At 49.5% G+C, this 19,492-nt stretch overlaps 1 protein-coding gene across 1 annotated transcript; it reads right to left on the bottom strand.

The window, feature by feature from the left end:
* Positions 1-1,481: 1,481 nt before the first annotated feature.
* PROSER3 (proline and serine rich 3) lies at positions 1,482-19,118 on the bottom strand. Its single transcript, XM_015408571.1, has 12 exons — positions 18,866-19,118; positions 15,912-16,020; positions 14,551-14,858; positions 14,092-14,285; positions 10,164-10,225; positions 9,116-9,195; positions 8,824-8,957; positions 7,244-7,368; positions 4,995-5,489; positions 4,072-4,243; positions 3,177-3,258; positions 1,482-1,777 (listed from the first exon to the last, which is right to left on the bottom strand). The coding sequence occupies exons 1-12, from the start codon at positions 18,874-18,876 to the stop codon at positions 1,711-1,713; spliced, it is 1,839 nt and encodes a 612-aa protein (XP_015264057.1). The 5' UTR covers positions 18,877-19,118; the 3' UTR covers positions 1,482-1,710.
* Between the last annotated feature and the right edge of the window lie 374 nt (positions 19,119-19,492).

The raw sequence follows: 19,492 nt of genomic DNA, 5'->3' as shown, positions 1-19,492 counted from the left end.
AGAGAAGGGAGGAGTGGAAGGGGGCCATGGATGCCGAGGAGGGGTGGTGAAGTGACCTCCCTCCCCCGTCCATGTCTGAGACAGCTGCCGGCCCTTTAAAAGAGGTGATACAAAGGGGACTGTGATGGAGGAGGGGGACAACTACTGTAGTGACTGGGAGGGGCGCCCGAAGGGCCCGACAGCACAATACTTTTATTTTCAAATGTATGGAGAAACCTACCAATGGACATTCGCACGATGGCTACATGGAGTCTCCCTTGTACGGAAATAATGTATCCTCAAGGTCGGAAAAGGCGCAGAGCAGCACTTACATCATGCCCTAATGGTAAGCATCCAGGGACATCTGGCTGACCACTGTTGGAAACTGAATGCTGGGCCAGGGGGAATGTTTGGTCTGTTCGGCAGTGAAAGCAAAGGAAATGGAGGGAAAGGGTTGGCATCTGCTTTCCTAAGATTATTACCTTCTAAGCCTTCGTTTCCTTTCCCACAGTCATCTGGTTAAGGGCTTTAAAAGGGGATTAGAAAGATTCATGGAGGGTAAAGTCCATCAATGGCCACGAGCTGTGGAACTGAATGGAGCCTCAATCTCCAAAGGCAGCAAATTGCGGAATACCGGTGCTGGGAGGCAACACCAGGGGGATGTCTTGGCATCTATACCCTGTTCATTGGCCTCTGAGGGCAGGGTTCCCCAATATGGCCACCACGGGCACCTCTCCAGGTGCCCATCATGTGCTTCTGGAAAGTAGGTGCAGCCATTGTGAAGGCAGAACTGATGACTGGCAGCCTTCATACAAATAAAGGGGCTTTTCATTCTGATCCTCCCCATTGGAGAAGGATCCAAGATCCCATAAATAGACCCCACAAATCAGCTGTGAGGTGGTAGGGGCTAAGAAGCACTAAGGCACCCCATTCTGCCTTTGGTCATCTTCTCTGTGTGTGCGTGCGTATTATCCTCCCTTTTCCCCACTGGTCATCGTCTGTGCTTGTGTTAGATCCCTCCACTGGACTTCTTTTCTCTGTGCGTGTTCATACTCCCCTCCCCCTCCCTCTTCTGCGTGCACATCCTCTTGACTGTGCCTCCGGTGGCAGCCATTTTGTGCTTGGCTCTGTCTCTGGTGGCAGCCGTAGTGGTAGTGGTACCTGTCAGCCTGCTTCTAAATCCCAAAGGGCGCGCCCACAATCTCAAATAGGTGGAGGACCTCTGCTCTAGTAGGCAGCTGGCTGTGAAACAGGATGCTGGACCGGACGGACCACTGCTCTGCTCCGGCGGGGCTCTTACATTCTTCTCTGAAGAAGAAACTGCAAACTGCAGCCCTAGGGACTTGGACCCAGTACACCATCACTCCCCTGGACAGTTAAGTGCGGGATCAGCTGTCTTCTTGCAAACCATCACAATTCACTTCGATCCAAAAATACACTTTTATTTTAGTTCTGTCACACACAAAAAAAATACACAGAGAAACCATGGAAACAGGGCACTATTTATGTGCTACGGACATCACTACATAGCAGAACCTGGTTTCTCTCTCCGTTCGCTGTGGCTTCTGTGAATGCACACCAAAGTTGCTAGGTGCAGAGTGCATTAAGTGAACCCAAAAAGTGCAAGCAGTCATGGTACTTAGCCCTTTGCCCCAGGCCTTGTGCACCCTCTCCGGAGAAAGGGATGCTCAAAACATATTGGAGAGGCAGAGAAGACCATACAGGAGTCAGTCACGGATGGGAGAGGTCCTGATTGGCATGGTGACCTTCTAGCTGAGCCATCCGAGCATCCACAGCCCTGCAAGGAAAATGGGAGCACAAATGCATACCACCTTTGATGGCCAGAAGGCAACAGAGCAACACAGAGCATGGGGCCAGAGCTAATGCGCAGAACAGCGCAAGAGAGGATAAACTGTCCCTGCAGGGTCACAGAAGTTGTCCCTGCTTTAGAGTAGCAGGTCACTACTGACTGACACAGCAATGGCACCCATTAGTGCAGGGGTGTCAAACTCATTTGTTATGAGGGCCGGATCTAACATAAATGAGACCTTATTGGGCCGGGCCATGTGTGTCTTAAATGTAATGCCAGGTAGCGGAGATACAAACTTTATAAAGGACACAAACACAAAGGGTTTTTTACTTCAAATAAAAACATGCTTAAAACATTAGCACTCTTGCAATATTTTGTTTATTTAAGTGTCTGAGAACTGACACCTCTTGCTCTGAATTATTGCATCAGCATGTCTGTGCTGTTGAAATTTGGAGTATGCTGTTCAGGTGTGTATCTGTAAGCTGCAAACCTACGATGACGTAGCAGCAGCAGAGCTGGAAGAAGAAGCAGAAGACAGCCAGTTCCATGGCGGGCTTGATAGAAGCCCTCCGGGGGCCTGATGCAGCGCACGGGCTGCATGTTTGACACCCCTGCATTAGAGTGCCAAATTCCATATGCAGGGTTGTGCACCCTAAAGGGGGAAAAAATCCTGGTCGTGCACCAAGCAACCTGAATTCTACAACTAGAATCAATTAGGAAAAGCTTAAATATCTTGCACACTTTACTTCACTTGTTCAGCTCCTCCTAGATGGAGGAGGGCCAAAACACTACGCAGGATTTCAAGACATACCCTTGCCTACAAAACAGGAAGTCATTCAGCCAGACTTGTGAGATTACCACGCACTTCACACATGCACATCTTCACTGTCACATGGACTAGAAACTTAGTTTTTTTTAAAAAGTGAGAATGAGCCACCAAGAAGTTGAGTTATTTATCCAGTGCCACATTCTGAGCTGAAGTGAGACTAACTGGATTCCAGCAACTGAATACACACAACCTTTCCTGTCCACGTGAAGCTGGCAGAGATGAGCAATCCCAGCTCACTCTGTGCAAGGCAACTCTCCCAAGAAGCAGGTAAAAGCTTTCAATTAGCACTCGTGCAAGTAAGAATCCCATTATCTTTGTAAAGGCCGGAGGTGCGGATCATTAATTTAATCCCCCTCTTCCTCCAAGCAGCTCAGGGTGGTATTTATCTCTCCCTTCCCCCTTTTTTAATTCTCCCAGTTACACTGGTGGGGGAGGTTAGCTCGAGAGAGATAGACACGGACTGGCCCAAGATCACACAGGAAGCCTTGAGGCCAAAGAGGGCCTCGAACTCAGGACTCCTTGATCTAAGACCAATGGTCTACCCGCCCCAGCACTGACCTCAGCTGGCTGCACAACAGGCCCCTCTGGCTCCTCAGCACCTGCAGCAGCGGATCCTCCTCGAATTCTGTGCCATCCGAGTCTGCAAAGACAGAAGCCGCTCCAATCAAGCACCGCCTCCTTTCCACACAGCCCCAGACCTGGAGGGCTCCCTGATAGACCTCTGAGTCTTCCCTTTGGGGGTCGTGCAGTATCGCCTCCCATGTGCTCATCTGGGCTCAATCCACCCTCATGCTTCCTTCCCCCTTTCACCTCAGCCTTCTCCCTGGCCCCCACTCCCCCCCCCCCCAAAGGCTGAATGATTTCCTTCCTCTCTCGAGGATGCGTCTGCCCTGCACGTCTAGTGGTGTTCCCATTTGGGCTGAAGCCAGAGGAACAGCATGGGGTGGCATGGGGAGCGCGCGTCACAGCAAGAACTGTACAGCCCACGACCACCCCACCAATGTGGCTTTAGGCAGTTGCCAAGTTGTGCTGATGCCACGCTTGGGACTCGTTCTGCACTGCAGAGGGATTTGGAGCGGGCACACTCAGCAACGTGACTCAGAGGAGCCTGCGCGAACTTTTGGGACCTGTGTAAGTCTGCAGGCGACGGGCCCCTCCTTTAGACGCCCATACTTCATCTTCTCTCTGGCTGCCTATCGCAATTTCCTTTTCAGCAAGTGCACTTAAACAGAGGCCAGCCCATGTGTGTCGAGTGGCAGCTCCACCCCAAGCATCCCCGGGCAACCCGCAGCCCCAGGGATCTGGATTTTTTCCATCCAGTTTCCCGCACGCAATCTCAGGCCTGCTGCCTGATGGTAAGGAAGAGTGCAAGAGACAGGGAGTAAATTCCACCACGTTTAAGGACTTCCAAGAAATTCAGGCAGCAACCAGTGACGGTCCCCAACCAGCCCACCTTCAGCCTGCTCCAGGAGCTGAGCAGCCATGTTCAGGAGCTCAGGATAGGACGGAGTGGAGACAGCGTGTGGCGGAGACTCTTTCGGGCCCTGTTTCTTGGAGCTCTTCTTCAATTTACCCCTCTGGGGAGCTGGAGATTCGGGTGAGGAGAACAGCCTTTCGGCCACCACCTAGAAAATAGATTTCCCCCCTACAGTATCGCACAGCAAGCAATATCAGAAGCGTGGCAGCCTGGAGCCACCCCTCCTGGAGCCCCAAGACAGCCCGTGCTGCTGCCGCCCTGCTACAGGGAGGCTTCTTGACTACCACAGAACCTTCCCTCCTTCTGCAGGTGGAATCTCTCAGGATCCCACAGCCCAATGGAAGGGCCAGAACTGGGCCCTGCATGTGAACGTATTTACAAAAACATTCTGAATTGGCATACTCTTATTCTACTGTGGGAGGGTTCGTTCTAGTGTGCCACCTCCAAGAAACCCTTTCCATGCCAACGTGCCCGCTGAGGAATCCCCTGCCACAGAACCCCTGAGCTCTCCAAAGAAATGGGAAGTCAGGAAACGTTGACACGAGGCAGTGACTGGGCCTCTTCCGCCTCCCTATTGCCCTGTTTGGAGTCAAAGAGACCCTGCTTGGTTTTATCAACCGGGACTGCGGATGGAGGTTTGGAACATAAAAAGCTGGAGGGAAACTATGTGTTTAGGGTGGAAAGGGCATCTGGAGCACTGAGGCAGGACTTCTGCTGAGTAAAGTGGCCTTTTCTGAGATTAGTGGGAGTCCCAGCCTAGCCCCCATTTCTGAGCCCTTAGCAATTCAAAGTTATATTTAACCGTGAGGCCTAGAATGTGGCTAGATTTAAAGCGCTCTAGATTCTGCCTGAGGGTGCAACGGAAGCCATGCAGATCTCCAGACCCTGTGTGTCTATACCTCTCCCAAGACACGCTGAACATGTTTCCTGGGACTGACGGACGGCTTTGCAGAGTCTCTGGGTGCTTTTGGCCTGCCCTGCTCAGACCTGGATGGCCTCTGCTTTCCTCTGGGTTCAGAGCACACCTTCTGTACAGGCCAGGCTGTCCTTTGGGAATGGTCTGGTGGGCTCGGGTCCAAAGGTTTCGTGGCCCCCGCAGGCTTTGGCAGGGGAAGAAAATCCCTGCACACAGGGACAGGATCCTCTCTCGGGATCAGTTCCTTCACACCTTGTTCTTGGTTTGGCTCAGAACGTCCAAGCATCACATTTCGATTGCTGAATGAGGCTCCTTCAGTGGGCGGCTGGGGGGATGGTCCACTTCTCAAACGGTCTCTGCAGCAGCAGGGATGCTCGTCCAGAGTCGGTCTTGGCTGGGCCTCAGATGTTGGCAACGTGGTTCTGTCTTTACTCCTCCAGCTGGTGGGCTCCGGTGACATCAGAGCTGCTCCGCCCATCTGCAGGGAACAATAACAAGACGTGAGGGAGGCCAAATGGCACCTGATCTGACCTCCTGGCATGCAGTAGGAATGTCTACCATGCAGGCCTGTCCCTGCCTATCGATCCGACCACATGGAACAGCCCCTCTTTGCCTCCTACCCTCCACTACACCGTCAGGACTAAGGCAAAGAAGAATTTGCAACCGATCGTATTAAGCATGGAGCCTTTTATGTCAGAGACCCACAAATCATGCTTTGGAACACGGCAAAAGGGCAGCAAGTGAGAACACAGAACATAAGAGAAGCCATGTTGGATCAGGCCAATGGCCCATCCAGTCCAACACTCTATCACACAGCAGCTCAAACCCAGGTGCCATCAGGAGGTCCACCAGCAGAGGCAGAAGCAGTCCATGATAGAGTACAGTGTACAGGCCGATTGTACACAAACAGTTGCTGCTGAACACTGGAAGTGCATTCCCCTCTCCAAGACTGAGCTTTAGGGAAATCAGGGCTGCTAGTTTTTACAAGAGAATTGGCTGGTGTAATAACATAAGAACATAAGAGAAGCCAATGCTGGATCGGGCCAATGGCCCATCTAGTCCAACACTCTGTCACACAGTGGCCAAAAATACCAGGTGCCACCAGGAGGTCCAGCAGTGGGGCCAGGTACATGTCTGTCATGTGACAAAATCACCTGTTCCTTGAGCAGTTTTGCAGCATTTTAAACATGGATTGTAAAACAATATGTGACAAATGAACTTCTGGTAGCTTATAATGTACTAAAGAATTTAAAGAAAGAAAACTCGAGTGTGCAGCCGATGGATACGCAAGGCAGATTATCAGATCAGCGGCTGATTCTCTGATATTGCTAAGGGAGGAAATATCACTGCCACTCTTTTTCATATACATTTGTACATCATCATCAGAATGGTTACCTTGATGCACAGTTGTGCACATGCAATATGCAGTTAATAGATGGAGAGTTACAAACCAGAGTGATCCTTGGCTAAGTATTCAGGCTGCTTTTAAAATCGAACAGACGTTTACAGCAGATGTAAATCAGCAGCTGCTTTCCCCTTCCCCACCCCACTTCTCTTCACTCCTTTAGTTAGTAAGGCCTTGGACCTCTTCTGCCCCACACCCTGCCAGTTGCTTATGTTTCCCCACCCCAAAAGCAAGGATCCGCTCCCCCTTGAAAGCCCCTTGCCCTGCAGCAAACTGAGAAGTTACCCATGGCTGCAGGGATGTGCTTCAGAGACTGCACTCTGTGGTGCATGCCGAAAGTCTGTGGGAGGGGCACTTGTGGTACAAAGAGACTGCCACAAAAGCAGCTGCTTTGTGCTTGGGGCTACCATCACACATCAGCATCTGACCTGCTGCTGCTCGGTGCGGCAACAAAGACAGAAGGCCACAACACTGGTTTCCCCAGCTCCTGAATCCCAGCACTGACTGGGTTGCTCATTCATTCCCCCTTGAAAGCCCCTTGCCCTGCAGCAGCACTGGGCAACCTGAGAAGTTACCCATGGCTGCAGGGATGTGCTTCAGAGACTGCACTCTGTGGTGCATGCCGAAAGTCTGTGGGAGGGGCATTTGTGGTACAAAGAGACTGCCACAAAAGCAGCTGCTTTGTGCTTGGGGCTACCATCACACACCAGCATCTGACCTGCTGCTGCTCAGTGCGACAACAAAGACAGAAGGCCACAACACTGTTTCCCCCAGCTCCTGAATCCCAGCACTGAGATCTGGGTTGCTCATTCAACTCAAAGTCCTACCATGCTAGGAGGATAGGCAGGCTCAGTGCATTGACTCCTCCAGCCTACAGAGGGCAGCACAGCAGCAACTTTGCTGGCCTCCTCCATCTTCCGACGCAGGCGCCACTGGAACAGGATGTCATCCTCTGGTCTCAAAGAAGAACGGGATGGCGATATTTGGACCGTGGGGTAAGAGAGAGCACCTAGGTTGGCTGGGGAGAAAAGGATGTTAGTGTGCATGGACAAAAAAAAAATTAAGGGAAATTAGTTCCAAGCAAAGATCACAGATGGCCTGGTGAACCCAGAACCAAAAAGACACTATATACTATACTCCATACTATATAACTACAACATAGTCTGCTACTGCTATAGTAGTATTCCCTTATACACTACTACAGGGGTCCCCAACCATTTTGAGCCCATGGGCACCTTTGGAACTCTGACACAGCACGGTGGGTGCATCCACAAAATGGCTGCCACAGGAGGTGAAGCCAGCAATAAAATGGCGGCCACCGCTTATACCTTCAGTCACAGAGTGAAGATCCTTGCGCAACAATAGCAGATGATGCCAAAGCAATGTTTTTAAAAATCTGCACAGCCAACCTAATCTCTCCACTGGCCAATCAGAAGTCCTGCTGGGCAGAAAGCCCCACCTGGCCTCTCCCACTTTCAGAAAACACTTGGCGGGCACCAGGAAAGATGTTGGCTGGCACCACGTGGAGGACCCCTGTACTATTATAACTACATCCTTCAAGCTCCATTTCCCTCTGCACACCTTCTGACTGCAACCTCAAGAGGCTGCTTTTCAATTCAACAACAAAAAAAAGTTGGGGAAACTCTACAGAACTTTGGAATCAAACCCTAAAATACATTGTTCTGAAAAGTGAAATCCCTTGAACAGCAGATACAGGCAGCAGCACAAGGCAAGCCATCACAGACCGGTATCAGGGCCATAGCTAGGCATGGGCGGCGGGGGGCAGGCATCCCTTCCCAAATCTGCAACATCCCAGTCCTCCCTTTCCCCTCCCAGTCCCTCCTTTAGAGATGAGCGAGCTGGCTTGTAGGTAGCTTGGGGGGGGGGGGGGCCCCCGTCGGAGGGAGAGCTTTCTTATTTTTGAATTCTAATTTAATTTGATTTGTGTGATGTCAGAGGTGACCTCATGCCCCCCCGTGCCCCCCCCAAAAAAAAAATAGTCTAGCTATGGGCCTGGCCTGTAAACTTTCAAAAAATAAATCAATTTTGCATTAAGATAGTCCATATTCTAACCCTCCCCCCAGCTGAACCCCGTGACTTGTATAAATTAAACAATGAAAGTGTGCACATATTTGTCCAATCCATCCGGCTCCTGCCACTGCCACACATCCTGGAAAGCCAGCTCTGCTCTCCCTTGGTTTTTGGAGATTTTACCAGGCACTGCTGAGACACATTCTCAGTCTTGCTTTGCAGCCTTAAGGGATTTAAGTCTTGCTAAAGAAGAGAAAGCTGACATTTTCAGAACGGTACACTCTTTTATGTTACATTTCAGTTTCTACCACTGTTACTTCCTCAAGACAGTATAGGCATGCCCTAGAGAAGACAAGCCCTGGATCCTAGATGTTACCTTTACATTGGTGCCCCACCAGAGGCTTCGGGGCCTGCCCAATTGGATCTGCATCAGCATTTGTGAGGGTAGATGTGGGAGTGGAGCCGAGTCCATCGTAGCTTACGTGTCTGTAGCTGCTCAAAGGGGACATGCTGCATGCGGGAAGATACATTGGGAAAGGCAGTGCGTTAGCAAAGTGGCAACAAGGGAAGGAGATGGGCTGAGAAGGCTGGGCCGGGGCACAGGGCTGGAAAGCCTGATAGGAACTGGGGCATGCTAGGGGATGGGCCAGGCCAGGGCAGCAGGTTACCTTCTGTGCAGGAGCCGGGCTGCTCTCTCTTGCAGGCTAACAGTGTCAGGATCCAGTGTGGAAGAGTCTTGGGATTCTCCCTGCAAAAGGACATATATAAAGGAATCAAGGAGGAGATTCTCCCACCTCCCTGCCCTGTAGGGAGAAGAATGCGAGGATTCCATAAACGGGATAACGTTGGAGGTGAACTACCCTTGGAGGCTGCGGGACTTGATGTTTTCCTTTTGCCTTTGCAATCCGGTGTTGCCTTCGTAAGGCGCCTAGAGTCCTTGGAGGAATTACATGCTGTAATTAATGGGCTGGTGAAAAACCAAGGAGCGGTTTCTCCTTGACCATCCAAAAAGACTATGCTAGGCTTGCGTAGACAAAAGCCACACGGGATGGGGGCTGTGATAAAGAGGAGAATTGGGCAACAGCGAATGAAAAAGCTGAGTGGATCTACTCCAATTTTTCTTTTTATGGAGTTTGCAGAGAACTCCTGTGGCTGGAGAAATCAAGAACTGCCTGCTGGCCACTCAAGCCAGGATCGCTGGCATCTGACCCAAGAGCAAACCAGGCTCTTCGTGTCTGCAAAATCGGAAGTCACAGCACAGCAAGGCTCTTACTGGGGATAGATACCGTGTCCTGCCAAGTGGTAAAGGTCACAGCGAGTCCCACACTTTCGCCACCCATGGCTGAGTGAACCCACCAGGTCGGAGCGCTTGAATAAGGGATTTCCCCACTTCTGTAGTATCTATCATGTTCTTTCTCAAAAGACACATAAGCCAGCATACATGGGCTTATGGCATTGTATCCTCACAACAACCCTGCGAGGTAGGATAGACTCAGACATCAGAACGGTCTCAAGGTTACCCAGTGAGCTTTACGGTTGAGCAGAGGTTTGGACCCAGCCTGCCTGGGCTCGACTCCAACATTCCTCAACCCTGTGGGATAAAAGAGTCCAGAACCTGGAATGCGATGGACAGAAACCCGACAGGTCAGACTGCAGTCTCCCCACCCAGATGGAACTGATTCCCCTCAAACTCCCAAACCGCACTACTGTACTCACTGAAGGAGAATGGTCCAGCACGGGACTGAAAGAAGACGGCCTTCCTCCATGCCGGCCTGAGTCTGCAAGGAAATTACCTGCATTAAAGATGACATCTTTAGGGTGCTCCCATTGTATGGGTGCTCCTGCAGTCTGCTCCTGCAGTCTGGGGAGTTCTTTGCTCCCTCCCTCGCTCCCACAGCACCCATGGGCCTGTAAGGCTCCATCCCAAGCACAGATCAGCCTGTAGGAAGTCCAAACACGTAGTCAAAGAGTTCCCAGCAGGTCCCCACAACCCTGTGGCTGGGGGGTGGGTGCCAGGGCCACATACAACCCTAACAGTGTGAACCGATGCAGAATTATTCCGATCTAAGCCCGTGAGTTTACACCGGAGTAACTCTGGATAGGATTGCTCTGCAGTTAACAAAGGGGCTTCTTAGAACCCTCTTCTCACGCTTTAAGAAAAATAGTCCTAAGCACAAGCCCACTGAGCTGCAAAGCAAGAAACAGAACACTTAAAAAAAAAAAAGGTTGGCACATGTGAGCAGGCAGTCTTCTCTCCCCTCTCCAGCCTAGAAGCACAGCCAAGTGCATCCCTTTCTGCCACGATGGCATGTGTGTGGATGACCGGTTATTGCTAAAACTCTCCACAGAGGCAGTCAACTGGGGACTGTTCCCAGTCCCAGTGGTCAGCTGGCTTCCCCTGCTGTGCCTGTTTGGCTTCCTGGGGAGGGAAAATCCTCTCATAATAAACTGTTTCAGACATGCAGGAAACTTGCCTTTGCACCTGGTTCAAGACCGCACAGGTTTGAAAAGCCTGGGGAGCACAACTGCAGCAGGTTCACCAATTAAGTCTTGACTTCTGCAGCCAGTAACTCTGCTGGCATTCTTACTGTGCTCTTCTTAGCCCTAGCTTCTGGTGCTGCGTGATCAGGATTGGTGCAAGGAGCTGACACCTTTGGCCTCCTCCATACCCTTGGTGGTTAGAAGGCTTTGTGTTTTGCTTTTTCTGAAGTTTGGCTTGTTTTCTTGGGTGATTTGTTTGCTTGTAACTTTACGGAGAGATGTAATCTATACTGGTTTCAGCAGAATCACATACACCCTCATTGTAGTACCAGAACAAACAAGCAAACTAGTAGCAGTTATCTTCCTAACCACTGATAAGATTACCACCCAAACATGCCTCAGCAGCCATTGCTACAAATAAAAGCAGCCTTCATTAAAAAACAAAACAAAGCGGATGTCTCTTATTTTAAGTATCTTGTTCTGATTTTCTTAGCCAAGAGAGGCCAGGGCACTGAAACCCTGTCCCTAGTAACAGGAAATCTTATTCAGCCAACTCCTCTGACTTCCAAGACATCAGTAGATACTGTTCTAATTTCCCAAGTATATTTTAGCAAGCAGAAGTCCAGAAACTTGTGTGTGTGTTGTTGTTTTTTGTTTAAATGGCAGCCAAGATTCCCAGGAAGCTAAATTCTGTACCTGATATCCCAGGGGTGTCGAACATAAGGCCTGGGGGCCAGAACTGGCCCATACAGGGTTCTTATGTGGCCCACGAGCAACTAGTGCAAAGGAGGGAACAGAAGACAACTTGGGGGAGTGGGTGGAGCCACTTTGATTGTGGCTTCAGCACAGTGGATCATTTATGTCAGATCTGGCCCTCATAACACATGAGTCTGACACCTATGGGCTATCCCATCCTACACTTTTTTCGGTGATTCCAGAAACACTATAGCATACAGCAAAGCCCTCTGTAGACTACGGATCAACCTTGTCTGCAGCAGTCAAGCAGCGTGGGAGCCTCTGCCCAGTGCTGCACCACTGGCTCTCCAGTCCACCCATGTGGGTTTTCCTCTGCACCCCCCTCCCAGCCCAGGGGGCCTTGCAGTGAGGATACAACAACTCAGAGCTTACCAGCTGCTGTCCTTTATACAGTTTATGTCTCTGGTACCTGGCATCATGTTTTATGGCACACATGGCCCGGCCTGACAAAGTGACATTTATGTCAGATCTGGCCCTCATAACAAATGAGTCTGACACCTATGGGCTATCCCATTCTACACTTTTTTCGGTGATTCCAAAAACACTATAACATACAGCAAAGCCCTCTGTAGACTACATGACATTAAGTTCTAGTTTTCCTGGCTGGGAAGTCAATCGACACCCATGATGGGAACAACATCTATTTGTACTGTTTCCGTGCTCTGCGGCTTGTCACGTTAACAGAATGGACAGTGGCATTTAAACAGACATACTCAAAGAAGGATCTACCTTTTCCCCAGGCTAGTAAGAAGTTGTCTGGGTTACGGGATTTTAATAAAGTGTATTATTGGGGAAGGGCCATGGCTCAGAGGCAGATCCTCTGCTTGGTATGGAGAAGGTCCCAGGTTTGATCCCTGGTATGGTATCTCCAGTTAAAAGGATAGTATAAGAGGTGGTATGAAGGACCTCAGCCTGAGACCCTGGAGAACCGCTACTACCCTGAGTAGACAGTACTGACTTTGATGGACCAAGGGTCTGATTCAGTATAAGGCAGCTTCATGCATTGATTTGCCTCAGCAATAGGTCTCAGTTGCTCTAGATCCACTTCAGATAGCTCCTGTTTTTGAAGTGCGATGATCACTTGGATCATTCACATTCTTTGGAATATTTTGAAGGTATTTCTGATCTAATATCGATTTGTGGCTTAGCACTCTTATCTCAGACTGAACATTTTGAACAACTCCGCTGAAGTCAAATGCACCACTCCATTAGTAAACTGGTAGGTCAAAGTACTGTATTTTGAATCCAATGAATAGATATGCTAGAAAACCTGGGGGAGGTATGAGGTTAATGTAATGTTTGTCATGTAATAGCAGCCCTGCTGGATCAGACCAGTAGTCAATCTACTCCAGCATCCCGTCTCACACAGTGGCCACACAGTTCCCTTGGAGGGCCAACAAACAGGACACAGAGCCCAAGGCTGCCCCTTGATACTGCCTCCTGGTATTGGCATTCAGAGATTGGCTACCTCTGAATGTGGAGATTCCATTTAGTCACCATGGGCTACTAGCCGCTGACAGACCTATCCTATCAACTCAGAACATTTATTTGTAGGAGGATCCTGAGAGCCACTTTGGTGTAGTGGTTAGGAGCATGGACTCTAATCTGGGAGAACTGGGTTTGATTCCTCACTCCTCCATATGCAGCCAGCTGGGTGACCATGGGCAGGCCACAGTTCTCTCAGAACTGTTATCTCAGCCCCACCTACCTCACAGGGTATCTGTTATACTGTGCACATCAGAATATCCATTCCAGGAAAAAGTCTAGTCTTGTATGGGCTCTACTGTTTTTAGAATGCTGTTATTCTAGCAGTCCGAAAGCAAGAAATTGCAAGTAGATAAATAGGTACCACTTTGGTGGGAAGGTAACAGCGTTCCATGCACTTCGGTGTCTAGTCATTCCAGCCACATGACCATGGAAATGTCTTTGGACAGCGCTGACTCTTTGGCTTGGAAACGGAAATGAGCACCGCAACCCTAGAGTCGGATTCGACTGGCTTTCGAGCAAGGGAAACCTTTACCTTTACTTATGCATGGCAGTCATTAGTAGATCAGAGGGCTACACAAAGGAGCATGCGTTCAATATAGGTAAACTAATGAAGGTTTGGGATTGCATCGACAAGAATCTAAGGGTGGGGGAACTGAAAGAGCATGGTGAGAGGCGTTCATGGATGGGATTCTGTACATTATCCACCAGTGCTAAGAAACTTCACTGCCTGAATCGGCAGGAAGGTGAAAGACAAAGACAAAGCTCTATTCTGCTACTAATGCTATTCTGCTACAAGTGTGCAAACCCCTATACAACTCTTCCTTCATACAGGAGCCATCCCTGGGATTACAGCATTTCTACAGCAGCTCTACTGCCACACAAGCAACCAAGAGGCTTCCTAAACACTGCCTGACTTGACCTGGGCCAGTGAAGGCATTTGCTGTGTCTACGTCCTTTCTGCTGGCGCTCGAAGATGTGGATGTCTCTGTCTTGGAGTTGTCACCTTCAGAGGGAGAGGAATGGCCAAGCCACCAAAAGGGGGGCGACTTGCTGCCGGGTGTCCAGCGCTCTCTACGGTTAGTGGGCTGCCCATAACGGAACCGCTCGATATACCTGCCAGAGGAAAGGAGAAGTCACATCATGTGCACGGACAATGCTCCCGCCCCATACACTGGCCTCATTCTGAGCCGCTTCGCTGCCAAATACTCCGATGCAAAGCAACCAGTGCAAACAGAGTACCAGTAATCTACTACGTGGCACAGTAATCAAGGTCACTGAATGAGTTGGACTGCCGCCTCCAAACTCTCAGGACCCAGGGATCCTGTCGCTTGCCTCCCTCCCCATCACTCAAAGGGAACCTCTGCTCTAAAGAGCTCACCTGGCAATAACTGATTCACTATCTGAAAAAGAAGTTTTGGAGCCCCGGAGCTCTGGAGAGGCCAGTGCCTTGGTCCCCGATGTTTGCTCCGGGAGAAGAGCCTTTGGTCCCTCCGGGGTCAGGGAGGATGAGCTGCGCTCGGTTGATGGCCACGACTCGTTGTAGGGGCTTGTGGAGTCTGAGTCAGGAGGTTTCGCCCCCTGGCAGCTGGAGTCAGGCAGGAAACTCAGAAGTGGGAGGCTCGGAGGTTCAGCCTCCTTGGGGGAGGCGGAGCAATTTCTCTGTTGCAAACGGGATGGGCTCAGAGCCTAGGGGGAAGGAGGGGAAAAGTGAGTACCCTCCCTAACCAAAGGGCTGCTGCAGAGTCTCCAGCACCCTGCAAAGGCAGCCAGGATACAACTGCCTAACCCTGCTGCTCCGTGAACGCCACCTTCTCCTCCTTGCCTAGCTCAGCCCAGCTCCCAGGGCAAGCTGGATAATGGGCCCCGGAAAAGAACAGAATCCGGGAAGCAGAGTTCACACACGTACAGCAAATCACTAGCTACTCAGCATTCACACTCCTTCCAGGCAAGGCAGCCGGCTTCACCCAGCCTCATAGAACCAGGAGATCCACAAGACCAGATTGGCTCCCAGTGTTTCTGCTACATTTATTTATTAAAAACATTTATACCCTGCCTCTCCTTGCAGTTCAAGACAGCTTGCAATAATAGTTATAAAACATGTTCAGTTTAAAAACCAAACATAAAACAACAAACCCCAGATCGCTTCCACCCTCTTGCCTTAAAAGATGCCTGCCAGTTCAAACTCCCCCAAAAGCCCTGTCAAATAGAAGAGAAAAAGAAGAGAAGAAGAAGAAGAAGAGATTGGATTTATACCCCGCCCTTCACTTGGTGTTTCACAGCGGCTTACAATCTCCTTTCCCTTCCCCTCCCCACAACAGACACCCTGTGAGGAAGGTGGGGTTGAGAGAGCTCTCCCGAGGACTGCCCTTAAGTGAACAGCTCTGAGAGAACTTGTGACTCATCTAAGGTCACACCAGCAGCTACATGTGGAGGAGTGGGGAATGAAACCCGGTTCTCCCAGATTAGAGTCTGCATACTTAGCCACTACACCAAACTGGCCTTGCAGCTCCCCTCCCCCGGGGAGGAGGCCCCCTCTCAACCTCTTCCCATTCCACAGAGCCGGAGCCCCAAAGGAAAAGGACCAGGCCAGGGTCAGTGCCAGAAGGGCCACCCTGAGTGATGGGATAGCCCACAGGTGGCTGTCCAAGGACTGCAGTTGGCGCACAGGAAGATATGGAAGGAGACGGCTCTCCAGAGCGATCCCCCTTTGCCCACCACGTCTCCTCTCCCCATTCTCACCATGGACTGCTCTCTCCGGCTCAACGGCTGTGCCCGTGAAGGGTAGTAATGGCTCTGGAAATGGGACGCCTCCAAGAAGGGGTTCCCCTGGGTGGAGAACACAGCTGCACTGTGGACAGACAAGGAATCCTGGTCAACATGGCTCACTCCTGCCTTAGTTTAGCCCCCTGGGTCACCGGGAAAACAAAAAGCAGCAAGGAGATCCCTAACCCCACCCCACCCCCAGAAAGCCGATCCTACTGCTTATTTTTCAAGGCCACAAGAACTCAACCAATGATTTACTGAAAACATTTATACCCTTCCTCTTCACGCATGGCTAAGAGGGCAGGCACCTGAGCTCTTCAAGTACCGAGAAATATATCCCTATGGAAAGGGATTGTTAGCAGCACTGTAAAGGACTGAAAGGGAAATGCTCTGCTCAGCTGAGATAGGAAAACTGGGAACAGAGCTTGGCGGTAAGACGAAGCCAGTAGAGAAGGTTGAGGGGGGGACAGGATTGCTCTCTTGAAGTATGTAAAGGGCTGTCAATAAGAGGAGGGCAGGGAGCTGTTCCTGTTGGCAGCAGAGGAGAGGCCTTGCAATAATGGGGTTAAATTAAGGGCGGGAAGGTGCCGGCTGGATATTAGGAAAAACTTTTTTTACAGTAGGAGTTGTGCAACAGGGGAATCAGCTGCCTAGGGAGGTGGTGAGCTCCCCTTCACTGGCAGTCTTTATGCAGCGGCTGGACAAACACTTGTCAGGGATGCTCTAGGCTGATCCTTTATTGAGCAGGGGGTTGGATGGCCTGTATGGCCCCTTCCAGCTCTGAGAGTCTATGATTCAGTAACTTTAGTGCTGCAGGGGCCAGATATCAGGAGTGATCTTATACCAGATCATCAAAGCCACCTATCCCAGTACTCAATGGGCGGCAGAATTCCAGGGTCTGCCCTGCTGTCATACAAAACCATTAAAAACTAAAAATACCAGGGCTAGAATTTAAGGTCTCCCACCCCAAAGGTCTGCATTCTTTTCCCAATCATAGGGAAACAACAACAGAACATAAGACTAAAAGAAACCAGCAACTCTTACTGGCTTACAGAAGCACCACAGTCACCAGCCCTGGGTCTTGCCCGCTCCTAGAAGCCATACACCAGCACACCAAGGGACTGGGATTGACACCAATGGCAAGGTTTCAGGTCTGTTCACACTGTGCCATCCATGGGCAAGATAAGTTTCAGAGGGTAGCCAAGTTGGTCTGCAGTAGAATAGCTAGATTCGAATCCAGCAGCACCTTAGAGATCAACAAGATTATTTTGTTGGTCTGTAAAGTACTACTGGACTCAAATCTAGCTATCCCCAAGCAAAGGGACTGAACATCGCATTTGGAGTAATTTACATCACATCCATAGGTAAAATACACTGTTGTGTGCATGTGGGTATCTCTTCTGATTCTGATCCTCTCGGGCCACAGAGGCAGAGATAGAAGGGCTGTTTCTCTCTTTTGGCTGGTTAACATTCTTCACTGCCACAGAATATGACCAATCAGGAAGGAGCGAAATGTAATTAGGGGCACAGAGATTCATATAAAGGGGAGCCCTGTCTAAACTCCCAACTGTGATTCTGTACATGTGTCTTTGCCAAAATGGCACGAACAACGCAGGGCACGGATTCAGAGAATCCCTGTTCACACTGGCTTCACCTCTGGACAGAAATAAGAATTGTTCTAATAGTTACACAGAACGCGGGAGGAAAGGGGGGGGATTCTAGATTGTACCACTACAGATTACTGGAGGGAAGCATAATTTTGAATAACATAGCAGCTCCCCACATGTAACAAACCAGAATAGAGGAAAATGTTGAATGTAGCCTCTTCAGAGGCTACTAGTTTAATAGGACGCTTACAAGTAGGGTATAAATGTGGACTATAAATGACATTTTTAAAAAACCTATGTGCCAAGTCCACCATCTCACTTTGAGTCATTTATTTTATTTTGCAAAGTTTATATCCCACCTTCCTGCCCTCATAAGGGGCCACCAAGCCAGCCAACAAATTAAAACACACATAATAAAATCTCATCTTAAAAATCATTAAAACCAACATCATTAAAACAATTCAACAATCACTAAAACAATTACAATGCATCGTTGGATTCTTCACTGCCACAGAATATGACCAATCAGGAAGGAGCGAAATGTAATTAGGGGCACAGAGATTCATATAAAGGGGAGCCCTGTGCTCCTAAACTCCCGACTGTGATTCAGTACATGTGTCTTTGCCAAAATGGCACGAACAACGCAGGGCACGGATTCAGAGAATCCCTGTTCACACTGGCTTCACCTCTGGACAGAAATAAGAATTGTTCTAATAGTTACACAGAACGCGGGAGGAAAGGGGGGGGGCATTCTAGATTGTACCACTACAGATTACTGGAGGGAAGCATAATTTTGAATAACATAGCAGCTCCCCACATGTAACAAACCAGAATAGAGGAAAATGTTGAATGTAGCCTCTTCAGAGGCTACTAGTTTAATAGGACGCTTACAAGTAGGGTATAAATGTGGACTATAAATGAATTTTTTAAAAAACCTATGTGCCAAGTCCACCATCTCACTTTGAGTCATTTATTTTATTTTGCAAAGTTTATATCCCACCTTCCTGCCCTCATAAGGGGCCACCAAGCCAGCCAACAAATTAAAACACACATAATAAAATCTCATCTTAAAAATCATTAAAACCAACATCATTAAAACAATTCAACAATCACTAAAACAATTACCGTACAATGCATCGTTGGCATCCCTCACAGTGGCTTACATCCCACACTGCATCGTTGGCATCCCTCACAGTGGCTTAGAACCCACACTGAGTTTTATTCACATTTCTGCTGGTTTCCTCCTAGGAGTCTCCCGACCTTTCCCCTTCCCTGCACATGCAACTTTCTCCCCAACACTTCTCTAGCAAACGTCTGTCATACCTGGAATCCATCACTCTGCACCCAGGCGCTCAGCTTTCCAGGAACAGAGCCTGATCTGGGTTGTAGATATCGTATCTACATGCTTCCTCCATGGGGTGGCAGAAAGCTTCCCAAAGTGTGACAAATAACTTCGGCACAGGTGTTCTTATTTGGCAAAATCCGTACAGCTTCCTAGAGTGGGTACAGCCTTCTTGTTCCCTCTGGAGTGTTTTGGAAATGGAGGACCAGAGGAGGAAGATGGAGGCATGAAGAATGGAGCCTGAAGAAGCAAAATGACAATAAAGGCAGTTAACAAAAGGAGGACAAGGATCAGTGTAAGACCTCTCTCAAACCCCCCCAAAGACTCTCTGAACTCCCAGAGGCAGGACACTTGATTGAAAGAGTTAAGATGGGTAATATTAGGCCAAACACCATAATCTGTAGACAATGGTTCCCCAGCGTGGCACCACCAAGAATGCCTGGTATCCCAAAGAGAGACAGGTTGTCTGCATCAGCCACTGAATACCTCACAGACCAGCAAGATGCTCAGATGCATTTCAGACTTTTCCATCACTATCAGAGCAATAGTGGTGGAAATCGTCAGGTCGCAGCTGACATGGCAACACCATACAGTTTTTAGGTAAGAAG

Source organism: Gekko japonicus, unplaced genomic scaffold (assembly GCF_001447785.1).
Source record: "Gekko japonicus isolate JY-2015 unplaced genomic scaffold, Gekko_japonicus_V1.1 scaffold1388, whole genome shotgun sequence".
In the NCBI taxonomy this organism is placed as follows: Eukaryota; Metazoa; Chordata; class Lepidosauria; order Squamata; family Gekkonidae; genus Gekko; species Gekko japonicus.
Note: the sequence above shows the minus strand (reverse complement) of the source record. Positions and strands in the feature narration are given on the sequence as shown.

Coding starts and splice junctions, on each gene's coding strand:
- PROSER3 (XM_015408571.1), bottom strand. Junction 8,958..9,115: donor GCCCGGCTCCTGCACAGAAG/GTAACCTGCTGC, acceptor TCCCGCATGCAG/CATGTCCCCTTTGAGCAGCT. Junction 5,490..7,243: donor CTGCCTATCCTCCTAGCATG/GTAGGACTTTGA, acceptor TGTTCCCTGCAG/ATGGGCGGAGCAGCTCTGAT.